Genomic DNA, 16128 nt, shown 5'->3' on the forward strand with positions numbered 1-16128 from the left:
AGCAACCCTCCTGACAACGGATGGCACCTACTGATATCTGCACAGGTGTCCAGCTTCCTTAGGCTAAACCTCTGCTTCTGTTTCTGAGCCAGTTCATGCAACCATGGCCTTGCTGCATTAGATACTCTATAGGGGATCAAAGCAAGAATATGTTGTTGTTGTCTCAGCGACTCCAGACGGATCCAATGCAAACATCCAGCATGCGGCTGCAGTGTGTTGTGTTGTCTGTGTTTGCTTCATACGTGACAGACCTGCTCTGTTTCCCTGCTCCTCTAGAACTGAAGCATGAGATCCTGGTCTGGAGGCAGACGGCTCAGCGCATTAACCCTGCCAGCAGAGAGGAGACAGCTGTGAAATGCCTCCTGATGCAAAAAGTCCTCAACCTAGAGAGCCTCCTCCGCAAAATGATGAAAACATTCCAGAGGTAAAACACAAACGACAACCCTAACCCCATCATCATTTATTTGCCATTTTGCCATTTTGCTTCTTCTATTCCGACAACACACACACACACACACACACACACACACACAATGAAAGCAACAGGAGAGGGGCACTTTGTGTGAAATGAGACAAAACTCCAGGATATCATGAACTTTTATAAACTTTAGAGTGAAACTGAAGGTTCTGCCTCACTCTGTGTGTATAGCTGCACATGGAAACAAGTCTATAACAAGTATCACACACAGGTCGGTCTGCTGACCTCTGATATGAAAAGCTGAGTTGCTTATTAACCAAATTAAATCCAAACATCTCGTGTCTCCAACAGGCAAATCTCTCAAGAGGATAAAAACTGGGAGCAAAACATTCAAGAACTGCAGAAAAAGGTAGGTTTGATCTCTCACCCCCCACTGTGCCTGCAGAGCAATGACATCATCTGAGTAATGAACACGGCCTCAGAGTCAGTCTGAGGCAAAACTCACTATGGAAAATAATCAATCCTTTTCTCCTCTACAGCACAGAATCACTGACAAGGTTCTGTTGGTGAAATGTGTTTCCGTCCTGGCTGTGGTGATCTTCATGTTCTTCCTCAACTCCTTCGTCCCCAGTATTCATCTTGAACTGGGTAAGCTGTGCACCGTCTCATTAGAGCAGGAAAAGCCCAGTGATTAAGAAACATTGCATTGTTCCCTCAGGCCTCATGGGCTGTTAGAAGTCCTGTCATGTAATTATGAAACACTTACATCTCCTCTCCTCACGTTCCAAATAAGGGGCTGACGAGCAAACACAAGCAACAAATTACATGGATACTAAACTGCATTTAGACCCGGCACATCTCCTCAACAACTATCATTTATAAAGCTGTGTCAATGAATATATCAAAGGGTAGAAAATCATATGAATTATCCTAAACAATGGTGTAAATGCTAGGCTGTGCAGGACTGGAGTCAGATCAATCAAAGGAGTGTATTGCATGACAGAATGGGAAGCTTTAAACTGTCTATTAGCTTATTTGAGTATTTCCGAAAGGCTCCTATCGTATTCAAATGAAGTCTGTATCTAGCTGGTCTAATCTGCATGAACTCCAGGTGTAAATGTGCAGAATGCAGTGAGATCGCAGTGCAGCTGCATGAGTCAGGCTCGCATTGGGACCTGGATCGTCACGTTTAAGTGCAGCTACAGAGGAAATTTACCCACTCGTTGAAAACTTTATCTAGCTCCTTTTTCCTCTCGGCTCCGCTCAATCTCATTTTCTGAATCGGAAGCTGCTGTGCGTGTGTGTGTGAGTATCTAGCGTTAGTATTTCTTCCATCTGATGAAACACCTTGAGGTGTAAATGCAGCTGCTCAGATTGCCTCTCGCTGACATTCATTCAATGGGAATGACGCCACAGCAGCGCGTCCGTCCACACACACACACACACACACACTCTCATTAAAGCACGCAGGTCACAGTCTGGACCCTGGATGTGATAATTTGTGTAATGTGTGTGTTGCTGTGATAGTGCAGTTAAGATGAAACCATGCTGAGTTAGGAGCATGGACCAATCAAACTCACAGGAAAGAAGGAGTAAAAACATCAACACTTTGATTTAGACTCTGAATAAAGTCAATAAAGACAAGATGGAACATGATCACTAATATTTATGGGCTTATTTGCGTCTTATTCATGCTGATGGCTGAGCAGCTGCAGCTTCGGCTCCATGCGTTCAGTCCAGCTTAAGATAAACACCAGAGCACATTTCCTGTCTCAGAACACTGCTGCTGTCTGGTGTATGATAAATGAGTGTATCACACACACACCTGCCTAAAAGCTCTGTTAAGTGGAGAGCTTTTTAAGTTTGTTGATTGTTGTTTGCTGCTCTCAAGGAATATTAATGCAAAGAGGAAATCAAATGGATTCTCATATTTTGATGTTGCATCTCACCTGAATGAACAGAAAAACTTCTCCTGTGTTTCTTATATTTGTGCTCCGCTACACAGATCAATGTTTGTCACTGAAGTAGACTAAAATGTGATATTTATGACAGAGTTTGTAGATCTTTGATGGCACAGACTGATTCGTAAGAACATGGATGATGAGAACAAGTGAAGGGAACGGAAATCCAAACCATCTTTGCAGGTTCAAAGATAAATAGGAAACATTTTTCTTTTAAAGAGTCCACATTTGATAGTAACCATGACAACTGAGACCAGAAAAAGGAATCCACTAATCAGAATCAGAAGCTATAACCTCAATAGTTTCAGTTTTGACCTTCACTTCTCAGACAAAAGTGTCACACGCACCTCCATTGAATCTTGTCCTTTATTTTCCTTTACATTCAACAATCCGTTACTAATCATGAGTCCTATCAGGGCGAAGCAATACACACACACAAATGCCTCCTGTAAAACAGACTAATACAAGAAACATCTTTGCTTAGTTTTAATGAAACAATGTAAAGGAAAAGTTCAAACACACTCCAAACCTGGCTCTGAGTCTTTTCTGTCTCTGTCTCCCGTCTTCAGTCGTAGGTCTGTCCTTCCCTTTGCTCTTCCTTCCTCAATAACTCCCATCACACATGAAACGATCTCTCAAAGAGCCTCAGCCAAAGCAATTACTGCTGCTCACCTGTTTAATCAAATCCTCTCCAAGTGGATGCACACTGTTCCCGCTCATAGAAAAAGTCTATAATTGTAAATATCAGCGGGTTTGTGCCGGCTTCCGTCCTCTTGACTGGGACGTGTTTAAAATGAGAGTCCTGTGCTAATGAATGAGGATTATGACGATCTGTGTGTTTGATCATTGTCTCCAGAGCTTTGAGGAACATGGAACACTTCAGCTGCCACACACAAGAGTGCTGAGTTAGTGTGCGTTAGTGTTATGTACATCCTGTGCATCGTGTGTGTCAGCAAGTGTGTGTCAGGACATTATTTACATGATGAAAGCCTGGATTGACATCTACAGCAGACGTCACGCTCAATCCTTATTGTGTTGGGCTCTGCATGAAAACAGTCAAACCTTATGTGAGACGCTTGCATGTTTAGTTTATTTCTATTTTGTTTCAACCAACCATCATTTTGGTTGATGGATTGGTTAGTTTTGTCAGTTCTCTGTTTTTGCAAATGAGCTCTTCACATATAAACTTTAAACTACTTTGAAGTTTTAAAATCCTCCTCTTGTGGGCGGTGAAGACACACAGCCTCTCACAGTGGAGTGGAGAGTAAACACTATGTTTCATAATGTCTTATTCATGTAATAGAAGGAAGACGCAGAATTTATTAACAGTTTTAAATATATTTAAATAAAATAAAGTGATTATCTGTGAGAAATGATTCCGTCCTCTTCCTCCTCAGGTTGGATCGCCATCCTGGGGTCGCTGTGGCTTTTGGTTCTGGCCGACATCCAGGACTTTGAGATCATCCTGCACCGGGTGGAGTGGGCCACGTTACTCTTCTTCGCTGCTCTCTTTGTTCTGATGGAGGTATTTAACACTCTGCACTGTTAAACTGTCCAAACTCAACACTTCATTTATTATTTATTAGTTCTCATGATGTATCCTGTTTAGAGCGTAACACTGACGGCCGGATGCTGAACATTGCAAATGAAAAAAAAAAAAAAAAAAAAGGTTCAAATAAAATAGATTACAATAAAATAGATTAAAATAAAAAAATAAATGAAAAAAAAAATAAAAAAAAAAAAAAAAATAAATAAATAAATAAATAAAAAAAAAAAATGAATTGAATTGAAATGAAATGAAATAGAATAAAATGAAATAAAATAATCTGCTATTTTTTTGGTAAGATAAAATATGGAGACTGTGTGTTTCACTTCTTTCCTCATGGCTGCTCTGTGACTCCTGGGTGAGAGGTGACTGAAGCAGCTGTGTGATTCTGTTGACCTGTATACTTTGATCCTTGGGCAGCAGACATCTCAAGGATTCAAACTTCTCCAGTCATGTGTGTGTGTGTGTGTGGAGGGCAGTATCTCAGTTCTGCAATGGTAACTGTCAACCAGTTAGCCCAGACACAAACTCTCTTCAGAGGAGTAATGACTGTCTTGTTTGGCCTGAAGTTGCTGAACTTGTCAGAGTGTTCCTGGTAGAGCAGCGTGCCGACCCCGCCTCTGAGCCCACAGGTCAGGTTTGACACTCAGACCCTGAACTAAGCTCAAACTAAGGAGGCGTCAGAGGAGCTCATCTATATAAATGTGACCTGGCCAGTATGACCTCTGCGTGACCTCAGCTACACGCTGTCTGAACAGGTCAATCAACTAAAGGAATTGTGAGAAAAGTCTCCTTTCCCAGTTCCCAAAGGCTCAGTGATTGAATCTAAATGATCTCCATGTCACCTCATAGATCTATGGAGTCAGATTTACATTCAGGTATAGTTTGCGCTTCATCGTTCCTCTGTGGTTCTGGATTCTGTTGGGTCGGGAGCCGTCCAGAAGATTTCCTTATAGCCGAATGTGATTTCTTGTATGGAAAACATACATGGCTAGTTTATAAATGTACTTTCCCGTGTGTATATTCACTCCACACAGCCCATATATCTGGAGAAGGGGGAATAATCATGTAGGAAAGACGGATTTCTGCTCAGGGCCTCGGTTTGTCAACACAACTCATTGTCATGTGAGCCCCAGCTTGCATAAATGTAGCTTTAGCCCGGCTTACCTCCCACAAGCTCTTTCACACAACACAAAAGCAAAACAAGATCTGTGCTTAGATCTATTGACAGAACATTGGGCAGTGATAGAAACGCAGTCACAGAGCTCAGGAAAGTAATTACCTTCTTTCTCTGCCTGTGAGCCTCCGTGTGAAAGGAAAGAGTGATGTCAGCACAGCCAAGGCTTTGCTGTTTCCTGGCTCTCTATCTTTAAATGACAACAGGGCCTCGGCATTTGTGGAATGCATTAAAAACATTGCATCGTCATTAGGATAAGGAATGCGTTTTGTTCCCTAAAGCCATCCTGCTGTAGTAAAAAGAAAAGGTTTGTCTTTTGTTAAATCAGCTGTGCAGCTTTCTCGGTTCAATCTCACACTTAACTCATTCTTTGATTGTTGTCTTATGAATGAATCTCCTCTTTGTTTTTCCATAGGCGCTGGCCCAGCTGCAGCTTATTGATTATGTTGGAGAACAGACAGCGCTGCTTATAAAGGTAGGTTTAATCTTCTCTCAGGCTTTGTGATAATTGGGCTCTGGTGAAATGATATTATTTAATTTAATCTAATTAATTTCATACACATTGCTTCATTGTGCTGCACAGCCACTCAGTTCTTTAGTTTGCATGTGATTCCTGTTATCTTCTCTCCATATTCTCACTCCTGTGCATAATGCAAGCGAGCCATCTCTTATCTGAGGATTCAGGTGATAGATGCATCAGCTTGTGTTTGGACCACGGGGCTCTATAACACTAATAATCACATGTGACAGGTGGCCGCTATTCTGGATTCTAACCTGCTCAGTGTCCCAAATCAGTGCATATCATGCTGGGCAGGATTGCATGGGCTCTCCCCTGTTGCAACGGCTACAATGACAGGAAAAGGACAGGATTTGGGCTTGTTTAGCCTGTCTGGGCATGAGGGGAGAGGGGGGAGAGGCATTGAACAGCAGTGAGCTTGGCACAGTGTGTGTGTGTGTGTGTGTGTGTACTACTGAGCTGAGAAATGAGACAGAGAGACTCATTCACACACTTCATCCTCTCAGCCTCTGATCGCTGGCGAGAGGCTCAGTGTCAAAGTTTGAACATAATTACTGTGTTTGATGGAAATAAGTGCAGGTGAGTGGGTAGTGTGTGTGTGTGTGTGTGTGTGTGTGTGTGTGTGTGAAAGCCAATGGATGCAGCAGTTACATGTCTCTCCTATTATCTCCTTTCAGTCGGTGCCAGAGGACCAGCGTTTGGCCATAGCTATTATCTTGGTGATGTGGGTGTCTGCTTTAGCTTCTTCCCTCATTGACAACATTCCCTTCACCGCCACAATGGTAAGAGACTTCATTCTGCTGTGAAATGTCCCTGTTATGCTCCAGCCAGATGACATGGGTGTTCTGTGGCATCTTGGTTACTAACAACAACTATAAATGATCTTTGGCTCATTTTAAATGAATTTTGAAAGGTCAATAAACCAAACCAAATGTATTTCTTGAGTAAAAGTCATATTAGTACATGAGATCAATCAAAAGCACCATATAAAGTGCAAAATCCAAACTAATTGGCAATTTCTGCCCCAAGATGTCTCCATACGGCTGATTTAGGTGAAATCAATCTTTGGACACCAGATTGTAACTCAGCCTGTGGAACGTCTGCCTCAGATCAACCAGCAAACATTCAAACCCACACACGTGAATATTTGACTCTTATGGTGGAATCAGTGTCAACAACAGTTTGCACAAAGCCCTGAGGTATCTTTCCCCTGGGATGAGTTCATATAGGGTTAATGTAATGAGCAGCAGCATTCACACAGGCAGAGAGGATTGGAACACGACTTTAAAATGACCTCACAGACGTTCATAACTGTGGGTGGCAGACATCTTAATATCAGACACTTCTCCTCACCACTGTTGTTGTCAGCTGTCTGTTACACTGAAAGTTGATAGATTCAGTAGAAATCAGTGTTTGGGTGTGTGCCAGTGTGCTGACAGCAGGCAGAGGGATCCATGCTATCAGACTGACTGAAGGAGATATGGCTTATTATGACAGGAAAACAACTTTGGTACGACTGAAGGGTTAAACTATCAGGGCTATAAACATGTTTGATTGTAAATGTACTTTTCTTTCATTGTTTCTCTATGTTTTAGTTCTACCTACCTTTAAGGGAAGTGTGTATGTATCAGATATCCAGTGTCTGCTTACACCTGCTTGTATTATCATCACCTGCACCTGCCTCTGCCTCTGCCTCTGCCTCTGCCTCTGCCTCTGCCTCTGCCTCTGCCTCTGCCTCTGCCTCTGCCTCTGCCTCTGCCTCTGCCTGCATGTCTGCTTGTCTGCCTGCATGTCTGCTTGTCTGCCTGCATGTCACAGTGATAACCTGGACAGTTGTAATCTGATTTGGATCATATTTGGCAGGCTGATAGGCTTCGGGTCAGGACCTTCGCTATCAATTCTTTTTCGTTCAGCCTTCATGGTGGCACTGTAATAACCACTTGACGTTTCGAACCCTAAATCATAGAATCTAAATTCTTTTCCACTGGATTCCTCGAACATTGAACATTTGCACTCACTTTTTATGCAGAAGAGAAACAGTTGACCTGATGGTGGCGCTATAACAACTCACTAACAAGTGACCAACCGCTCCTTTCATATGAAAGAGATGGAACATTATATTAGAATCCTGGGCAGCAACATGTTTTCCAGTGTTTGGTCCCAGTTGAGTACAAACCCATCTTTCCTAAGTGCTCTGTGTTTGTCATTTTATTATTCCAGTCATTAAGCCAAAGCCATGCCTGTACTGTGACATCACTTCCTCCCAGGAGAGTTACCATGGCGACATCAGTCTCACATTAGTTTTTGCGTTTCACATTCTTTTGCGTTTGTCTTTGTTTGCCCACAGATTCCAGTTCTCATCAACCTGAGTCAGGATCCAGATGTAAACCTGCCAATCAAACCTCTCATCTTCTCTTTAGCCATGGGAGCTTGTCTAGGAGGTGAGTGATGACGTTCTCATTCAATCTCTGGGCATCCTAACACATGACGTCAGTGTTAAAGATGGTGTGTATGCTTGTGTTGTGGGGCAACACTTCCCAGAGTTCCCCATGGGCCCCAGACTCTTGTCTTGCTTTTAAAGTATAGATGTTTAAAGCCTCCCACTGTCAGGGGACATCATTTACTTTATGTGATAGGCACTTCTACACTTCTGTACAGCTGTGTCGCTCCCTGGGGAGGCCAGGCTGGGCTTTTAGTGAGAGCAGCACAATGCCCCGAAAAGGGAAAGCCGGTCTCATCCAGACTCTGACGCGACCTGGCCACCGGCCCTCAGGCGCAGGGCGGCTCTGTTTGGCTGGGAAGGACACCCAGAGAGAAAGCTGTCATGGTGTTTGGGTTTAATCAACTGCTCTGTGACAGCTTCTTATCGATCGGCAGATGCTGTCAGGCTCAGCTCCTTCCAACACTGAGTCCTGTTGAGATGCGAGCAGTATCAGAGAGAAAGATGCTGCTTAGAGTAAAAAGATTCATATGAGTTTCAGCCTGATGATACTTGGGGAAAGCTTCTCTTCTTCTTCTCTCTTGTCCACATAATAAACTTATTTGTTGTGTCATTCTGTCCGGTCAGGTAACGGCACATTGATAGGAGCATCAGCCAATGTTGTGTGTGCCGGAATCGCAGAACAACACGGATATGGATTCTCCTTCATGGAATTCTTCAGGTAAGAGCTAAAGTGTGTCACATGACCAGAGGCCTTAACCACATTATAAACTCTTGCACCTAAACATTAATTTATGTATAGATGGTCCGATTTTTCTCAACCTATTTTGCGATATAGTAGGGAGCATTACTAAACGCATACACGTGTGGTTGCTTGTTTCCTCTTCCTGTTCTGTAAATATAATGAGTTCTGACTACTCTGACACTCAAACCTGTTGGGGAAATCATTCCAGGAACAATCTGGCAGACACGAGACTCCATCCAGATCCGTACAGTACGACACGTGAAAGCCACGTAAACAGACAAACATGTGCGGCTGAAGGAAACCACCTGCTGAGTGATATTCTGGTTACAGCCCGGTTCAATTAGCTTCACCTGGAGACGTGTGAGCTGTCAGGGCAGAGGAAACACGCCTGAATAGTAGATTGATTAGGCTAAATGTGCAATCACTTGGAAGCAGCATGCAGGATGTAAGGGACATGCATACTGTATGTGCACGGATGAGTTAGTGTGTGTGTGTGTGGAGGGGGCTCTGCTCCATTCATTATAACACATTCATGTGAAACTGCAGGTGGCATACTGTGTACACATTTACATAGTAGCCTACATAGAAGCCTTGATGCAGAGCTACCAACTAACCTACCTACCAACCTCTTGTCACCTTTCTGAATTGATTAGTTTTACTAGATAAATACTCCACTTCCACTTCCATCTTCATTTTTGTTTTGATGTTTTATTTTAATCTTCTTTCTTGCCTCAGTGTCTATTATTGTCAGTATTCCTGCTGGTGGTTGGTTTGTCATCAGCGTTACAGTATGTTTATGTGTTGTTGTTGTCATTAAAGACCCGATGGATGTAGGGTTTAATTGATTTGGATAAGAATAGCAGCATCCTCTGCCTCCGCTGCTCTCACACTGCAGCTACACTGGCTGTCTGTGGAAGCGCGGCTGTGGGCTGAAGCTCTTTGTGTAGTTGTGTCTGTGGCACAGGGTCACAGCTGTTTCTGAGAGGCAGGTATAGAGGAAGGAGGGTCTTTGTGCCTGCAGGCAGCTGAGACTAACTAGTGCTGCATCAGGTGATTACATTCAAGAGCAGGAATGCTTTTTGATAGACCATCACAAAGCAAAACGAGACTCTCAGAGAAGCTCTTCAGTTAGCTGGAAGGTCGTGGTCGTACCTTCCGTGCCTCTAAGCTCTCATCATCTTTCCCTATAGAAGCCATTAACCTGTGGAGCATGGATGGTACCTTCAGAACATCTACTCCATATGCTGCATGGTCCAGTTTAAAGGGGGCAAACCAATCCAGAGTGCAGTTTAAGCTGCTGAGAGCTCATAGCTGCTTTCATGCAGGACACTGGTCAGGGGATTTCTCTTCTGGATTATTCTTGCTGCCAAATTCAACTGAAAAAGGCCAAAGCCAATTGGCTGAAATGTTTTATCTCTCCTGAGACGCTGTGATCAATAAGACAACGCTCTAAAGAAACGTGAAACTAGAAACATGAGTGAACGATCACAGATTTAATAATAGAGATAAGGTGAGACAGAGAGCACAGCTTTGCTTTTGTCCTTCAGCTTTTATATTTTAGTTGCTGGATTTAAAGTAACCAGTCCATTCACCTCATCAAGCCTTTGACACCTAAATTAAAAGCATTTTGACCTTTGGGACTCAATTCAGAAGTATTGAAGTTACTCAGGCCTGGAATTTGGAATATTCTTTATTTGACAACACTATAAAATACAAATAAAATCAAATATGATATCCATGACATAAATAAAACATCATTAGATTTGTTATCAGCTGTTTGTGTCTGTTTCTCTGTACCTGGTGCACCGCTGTGCTTTGGGACTCTTCCACCTGGTGACATCATCAGTTTGTCCCATTCCAGGTGTCCCTCTGTGTCTCAGCAGGGACCGATCACTGTCCCATCTATGAGACACGTACCTGTACTGCACAGTAATCAGGGACGTCTCCTCCCCTTAGGCAGGCTCATCATCCTACATTTCTGCAAGTCATCCTGCTTGCTCTGCTTAAATATGATTATGATGACCTGCGCTGTTCTCGGTCAAGCGTACAACCTCCTCCGTCAGCCAACATCAGAGCTTACAGGAGCCTCCATCACATGCAATCGGCCAGTGTGTGGGAGATTCCAAAGTCTGACAGGAATGTTTCCAGAAGGTGAACCTTTATTTCTCTCTGCTCCGTATTGAAAGAATTGTTTCATTTGCCCTCTGTGAGAGGGAAACGGAATTTACTCAGCAGACAGATTCACTTTTGTAAAGGTGACCTTGTCTTACCTGAGATTCTTCACTTCACTCTGTTCATCTGCAAAAAAGACATTTGTTCCCGAAAGATTAAAATCTCAGCTCTTACATGTTAATGGAATAAACTTTGTTCAAACTTTATATTTCTCATATTTGGAAAGACTTGTTTTCTACAGTACAGATCAATATACACAAACCACTGAACTGACATGATTCTGAATCTTTCAGAGTGGATTAGATGATTAATACTCCATTAATACTCGCCCTTGCTGCAGCACCTCTGTGCACACTGAATGAACTGCCCATTTAAGGTTCTGTCTTTAAGGCTCTCTTCTGATTGGCCAACTACATTAGCTTCACCCAGAAACTGTAAGATGTGTCTGCTGGCTGCTGCTGGCCAGGGGAACATTTGATTTGGATGCTTTAGAAATGCAGAATTGGTTTTCAAGGTAGTCCAATGGGCTTTAGTGAAGTGTTTCTATGGCAGCGGACCAAATGTTTTGCCACTTTTACAATGAGCAACCAATACTCTCTTATTTATAAATAAATGATGGAACAAAAAGGTCACATTTACAATAGATAGATACACAGATAGGTACTTTATTTATCCATTGTGGGTAATTCAAGAAAGAATGTTAAAAAAATGTTTACAAAAACATTTCCCATTCACAAGGATATCTTCAGTCATCGGATTTGGTTATCTTTAGTTTTCATGCGTGGCAAATCATCAAAACTAAAGCTTTTATAATTTGTGAAACTACATTCACACCAAATAAAAACCAATCTCAACCCGAGCTCATCACCGTCAGCCTGGTCAGCCAACAAGCTTCATCATCATCATAATGACCCAAACATCAGAGATAACTGGATGATGAGCACAACAAGTAAACACTGATGTGACCCATCAACAGGAGGTTCATGGTTATCACCCCATTGATTTGGTCATGACTTATTTATGGGATCGATCATTGACTCTGACGTGTTTCACTATGAAGCAACATCTGCTCTGAATGCTATTTTAATGATATGAGCTCTGTAAAGTAGAGGTACTATACTTTTAATTACTACTTTTTTGTTCTTTTGACCAGGATAAATTGCTGGCTTGTTAAATATCCTGTATACGTGCCAGCAGAGCATTCTTCCCTCTCTGCTCTCACCCTCCAGTGCTGCTCTGTGTCGGAGGCTGGGAGCAAAGCTATGGCCCTAAGCGCTGCCATGTGTCCAAATGGGACACAGAGACATCCAAACCATCTGCAGCTTTGGAGTCATCGAAGGACAAATCTTTAATTTATGAAACAGATTTTGTAATAAACGCTGACGTCCTCTAAAGTGGTCTGGACTGCAGACTAATCAACACGGTGTCACACAGCGTGGTTTGGCTCTGATCACTGCAGTTGCATCATGACACTAATTCAATTTCAGTCACCATTAGACGAAAGCTGGCATTTCCTAATGTCAGAATGGATCAACTTTCTGAAGGCTTTAGTGGAAATTTCACTCTGCTCTGTCACAAGTGCCTAACTTTGGCTTATTTTGGAGTTTGTGCTCACTGGAGGGCCTTACAGATTCTACCATCAAGCAGGATGTGATCTCATTTGGCAAATAATATGTCCCCCCTTAGTGACATCTCCCTGTTGGGTCAGTCAGCGTCTATGCCTCTGAGCAGCAGGGTAGTTAGTGAACAGGAAGTCAGAACTTCACCTGCAGCCTGAAGTGTCCTTGAACAGAACATTGAATCTGTGCCGGCTCCAGCAGAGCTGTTCTGCACTTCTGACCTCCGTGTGCAGGGGGTTGAGTGAAGAGACAATTGTCCTGTGGAGCTCAGTAAAGCATTCAGAATGAGAACTAGTTTTACATTAAGTTTATATGGATATGACTCCAAAAGGTCACACAAAGTGCAACACAACACCAAACCTATAAAATGTATTTATATAGGGTCGGATCCAATCCAAATGAATAACAGAGATTAAAATTAAAGCCAAGGTTAGTTAGGACTTCATTAAAACACACTGCAGACCCATGAGGGCAGGAGTTATGATCTCCTGCGGCCGGTCAGCCGCAGACAGCTGATTGATTCACAATCCAGTTTTGCTTGATACACTCTCAGTGTTTTGGATTGCAGTCAACAAGTTGTCAAATGAAGGAATTCCTGGAATGACAATAATCCTTTCAGTCAGTTATTGCTTGCTGTCACTTTGCATCGTGTCCCAGAGGAATGTCAGACAATATCCTGGCTTCCTGAACAACCAGGACAGTAAACAGAATCCCATGGCTGCAAGTGTGTGTGTGTGTGTGCCGTATATCATTATTATCGTTGATTGGAAGCCCCCCCCTGAAATGCTGTTGCTTTAGGAAATGCTTCCATATTGTCAGCTGTTACTTTAAACTCTTTGTTTAAATAGATACTGTCTTCCAATTCAATTCCACTTTACTTATATAGTGCCGAATCACAACAAACTTTATCTCAAAGCACTTTACATGCAGAGCATTTAAAGAGAGAGAGGAGGTTAGATAAAGGCCTATAGGCGGCCAGAATGCCTCGGCCAAGAGTAAGTTTGTTAATATACTGTATGTATATTACAGCTTACTTAGCCTGTTACGAGAAAAACGATTGATCCTATAGAGGAAGGAAGTGCTAATTGAAGGAAAGAGTTGAGGTGAAGCTCTTAATGTATTAGTGGATGCGTTCCAACTCTCACCTATGCTCCTGAGCTGTGGGTCGACTCCTTAGGAACAGCAGCTTGGTCATCACGATTGAGTTCAGCTGCTGTAGAGCTGCTGTACTGAAGCCAGCCGAGCCTCTCTGGGACGGAACATGGACCAGGGGAAATGACATGGTAGAGAGATTATTGATCTCATCTGGTGTGGGAATGCTTGGCATGATGAAGGAAGAGATGGGAGATGTGGCTAGTTAGAGGGACACCTGGGCTACATGTCATAGCCTGGTGTCTTGATGAAAGGTTGTGTATTCTTTAAGTAACGTTGTAGCTCTATTGATTTAGTATTGACACAAAATATTTTCTGAAGGGGGGGTGGGGGGGTGGGGGGGGGGGGGGGGGGTGGAATCCAACCTGCCATATCTGTGTGCTGTTTAAGTCTTCAGATTGTTGTGACGTAGTGGCAGAGGAAGCCACATGCTGGAATCAGGAGGATTACTGCAGCCACAGCTGTAATTACACGGCTAATGCTTATTCCAGATGGATGTTGTCCAATCATAGAGATCAAGGACGGGCCATGCGTTACTGCAGGGGCGTTACTGTTCACCAGGAAAGCTCCTTACACACAGGAAGTCTGTCACATGCAAAACAGAACCAGTATTTGATTCCGAGAGCAGATGATTTAGTAGTGCACATTTCCAGGAGATACACCGAAATGATTGTTTTCTTCTCTTTCTTTCTCACAGGCTGGGATTCCCCATGATGATAATGACATGTATGATCGCCATGTGCTACCTGCTGGCCACACACATTGGACTTGGTTGGAACATGTGATCAACAACTGCTGTACAGAACCAAAGAGATTGTATGTGTTTGAGCGTGTGTGTAGCTGGTGTGTGTGTGTGTGTGTGCGTGTGTGTGTGTGAGAGAGAGAGAGAGAGAGAGTGAGATCAACCACCTTTTCAAGTATGTACAGTTTTGGCGTTGTATACACTGACGCCTAACTTGATAAACTGATTTCACGCCAGCCACTTTGTAAAGCACAGCTGTCATATTTAGTAGAGTAGAGAGGTAGTAGCTGTATAACCTGTAAGTATCAGTGTATCATTTGGGTTTTACACTGATAATCTGTGAAAAACAGTGAAAAAAAGACAGCTGAGTCTCAGAAATCCACCAACTATCAACATGTGGTGCTTGTGACATACCAGTTATTGATCTGGTCTCATCTGCGGTCACTTGATTGAGCGTCTCCAGCCTGATTTACTCGTCTAGATTGATCTAAGGTGAATAAATGGACCACATGTATCAGACTCCACATGGTGCTACTGCCTCATGGTGCTAACGACTCCTGTTACTGCTCGTGAGGTCAGAAATGTATGTGGTCTGTTTCCATAGCAACAATCACAAACTCATTATGCTGGAGAAGTTGAAGTCTCATTGAAATATTGAGAATATTGATTATTATTATTTATACTTAAAGCTTTTCACTCACAGTTTACCACACTTGTATACTTGTAAACTCTAAATGACCCACAATACCCACTGAAAGGGATTTTATAATGATAAATGTCTAAGGATTTCTTGTGCCACATGCCCAAATATACAGTTAAAGTCATCAATCACTGCCCATCTGAATGAATGTGTCAACCAATACAACATCATGTACAATGGAGCTCAGATGACTGATGGAACACACTTTATACACAGTTTGATTACGGAGCTGCACTTACATTGGAATGAAAGTATTTATTGTAAAGTCAATAACCTGAACACGACCTACGACCCCAGGCTGAATCTCTCAGAACATCCAGGCTGTGGATCAACATGACGAATAAAAAGTTTATTTCTGGATTTCATTCTCCTCAGTTTGTTCCTGTAGCTCTTCATTAAGATCTCACACAGTCCTGCTGATCAGGAGGGAAATCTATAAAGCTGCCACTCCCACTTACTGTGAAAGACTGATGCTAGCCTCATGTTTTGTGGGTGTGGCTAACCAGGCGTGTTACATGTTGATGTCAACACGTTATGGAAGTAAAGATCAGGTGTTAGGGTGATGGTTCAGGGGTAATGTTCCACACAAACTCCCTGTGGTATCACAATCTAACAACAAGAGAGGCAAACAACCAAACAAAATCAACCAATATGTCCCCAATGTTGCTGACACCATGACAACCACAATGCAGTGATCCTCACGTACTTATTCTGGGACTTCTCAGAGCTTTTCCTCAGAGCATTGTTGCTTTCTTGCTGTATCAATAGTTTGTTGGCAGTGACTGAGAGTCGATCCCACTTACATGTTTGCTTTAATGAATCCTGCTCTTGTGAAAGCACAATCCAGCTCCACAGATGGAACTGAGGAACATCTGTATCTCTGCTGCTTCATATTATCACCTTATTCCCATGAGAGCATCACAGTTGGATCCAGTCTGG

General features: G+C 42.8%; 1 protein-coding gene across 1 annotated transcript in view; it reads left to right on the plus strand.

The window, feature by feature from the left end:
• Nucleotides 1-14532, plus strand: part of oca2 (oculocutaneous albinism II) — a 30750-nt gene extending 16218 nt beyond the window's left edge. The window contains exons 15-23 of the mRNA XM_076148652.1: nucleotides 277-424; nucleotides 770-827; nucleotides 958-1066; nucleotides 3777-3904; nucleotides 5518-5577; nucleotides 6297-6401; nucleotides 7967-8060; nucleotides 8687-8780; nucleotides 14445-14532. Coding sequence (XP_076004767.1) covers nucleotides 277-424; nucleotides 770-827; nucleotides 958-1066; nucleotides 3777-3904; nucleotides 5518-5577; nucleotides 6297-6401; nucleotides 7967-8060; nucleotides 8687-8780; nucleotides 14445-14532 — 884 coding nt within the window. The remainder of the gene's footprint in view (nucleotides 1-276; nucleotides 425-769; nucleotides 828-957; nucleotides 1067-3776; nucleotides 3905-5517; nucleotides 5578-6296; nucleotides 6402-7966; nucleotides 8061-8686; nucleotides 8781-14444) is intronic.
• The last annotated feature ends 1596 nt before the right edge of the window (nucleotides 14533-16128 follow it).

This window comes from Genypterus blacodes, unplaced genomic scaffold (assembly GCF_046128005.1).
Source record: "Genypterus blacodes isolate CSIRO-AG114 ecotype Tasmania unplaced genomic scaffold, CSIRO-AGI_Gbla_v1 ptg000041l_1, whole genome shotgun sequence".
Classification (NCBI taxonomy): Eukaryota; Metazoa; Chordata; class Actinopteri; order Ophidiiformes; family Ophidiidae; genus Genypterus; species Genypterus blacodes.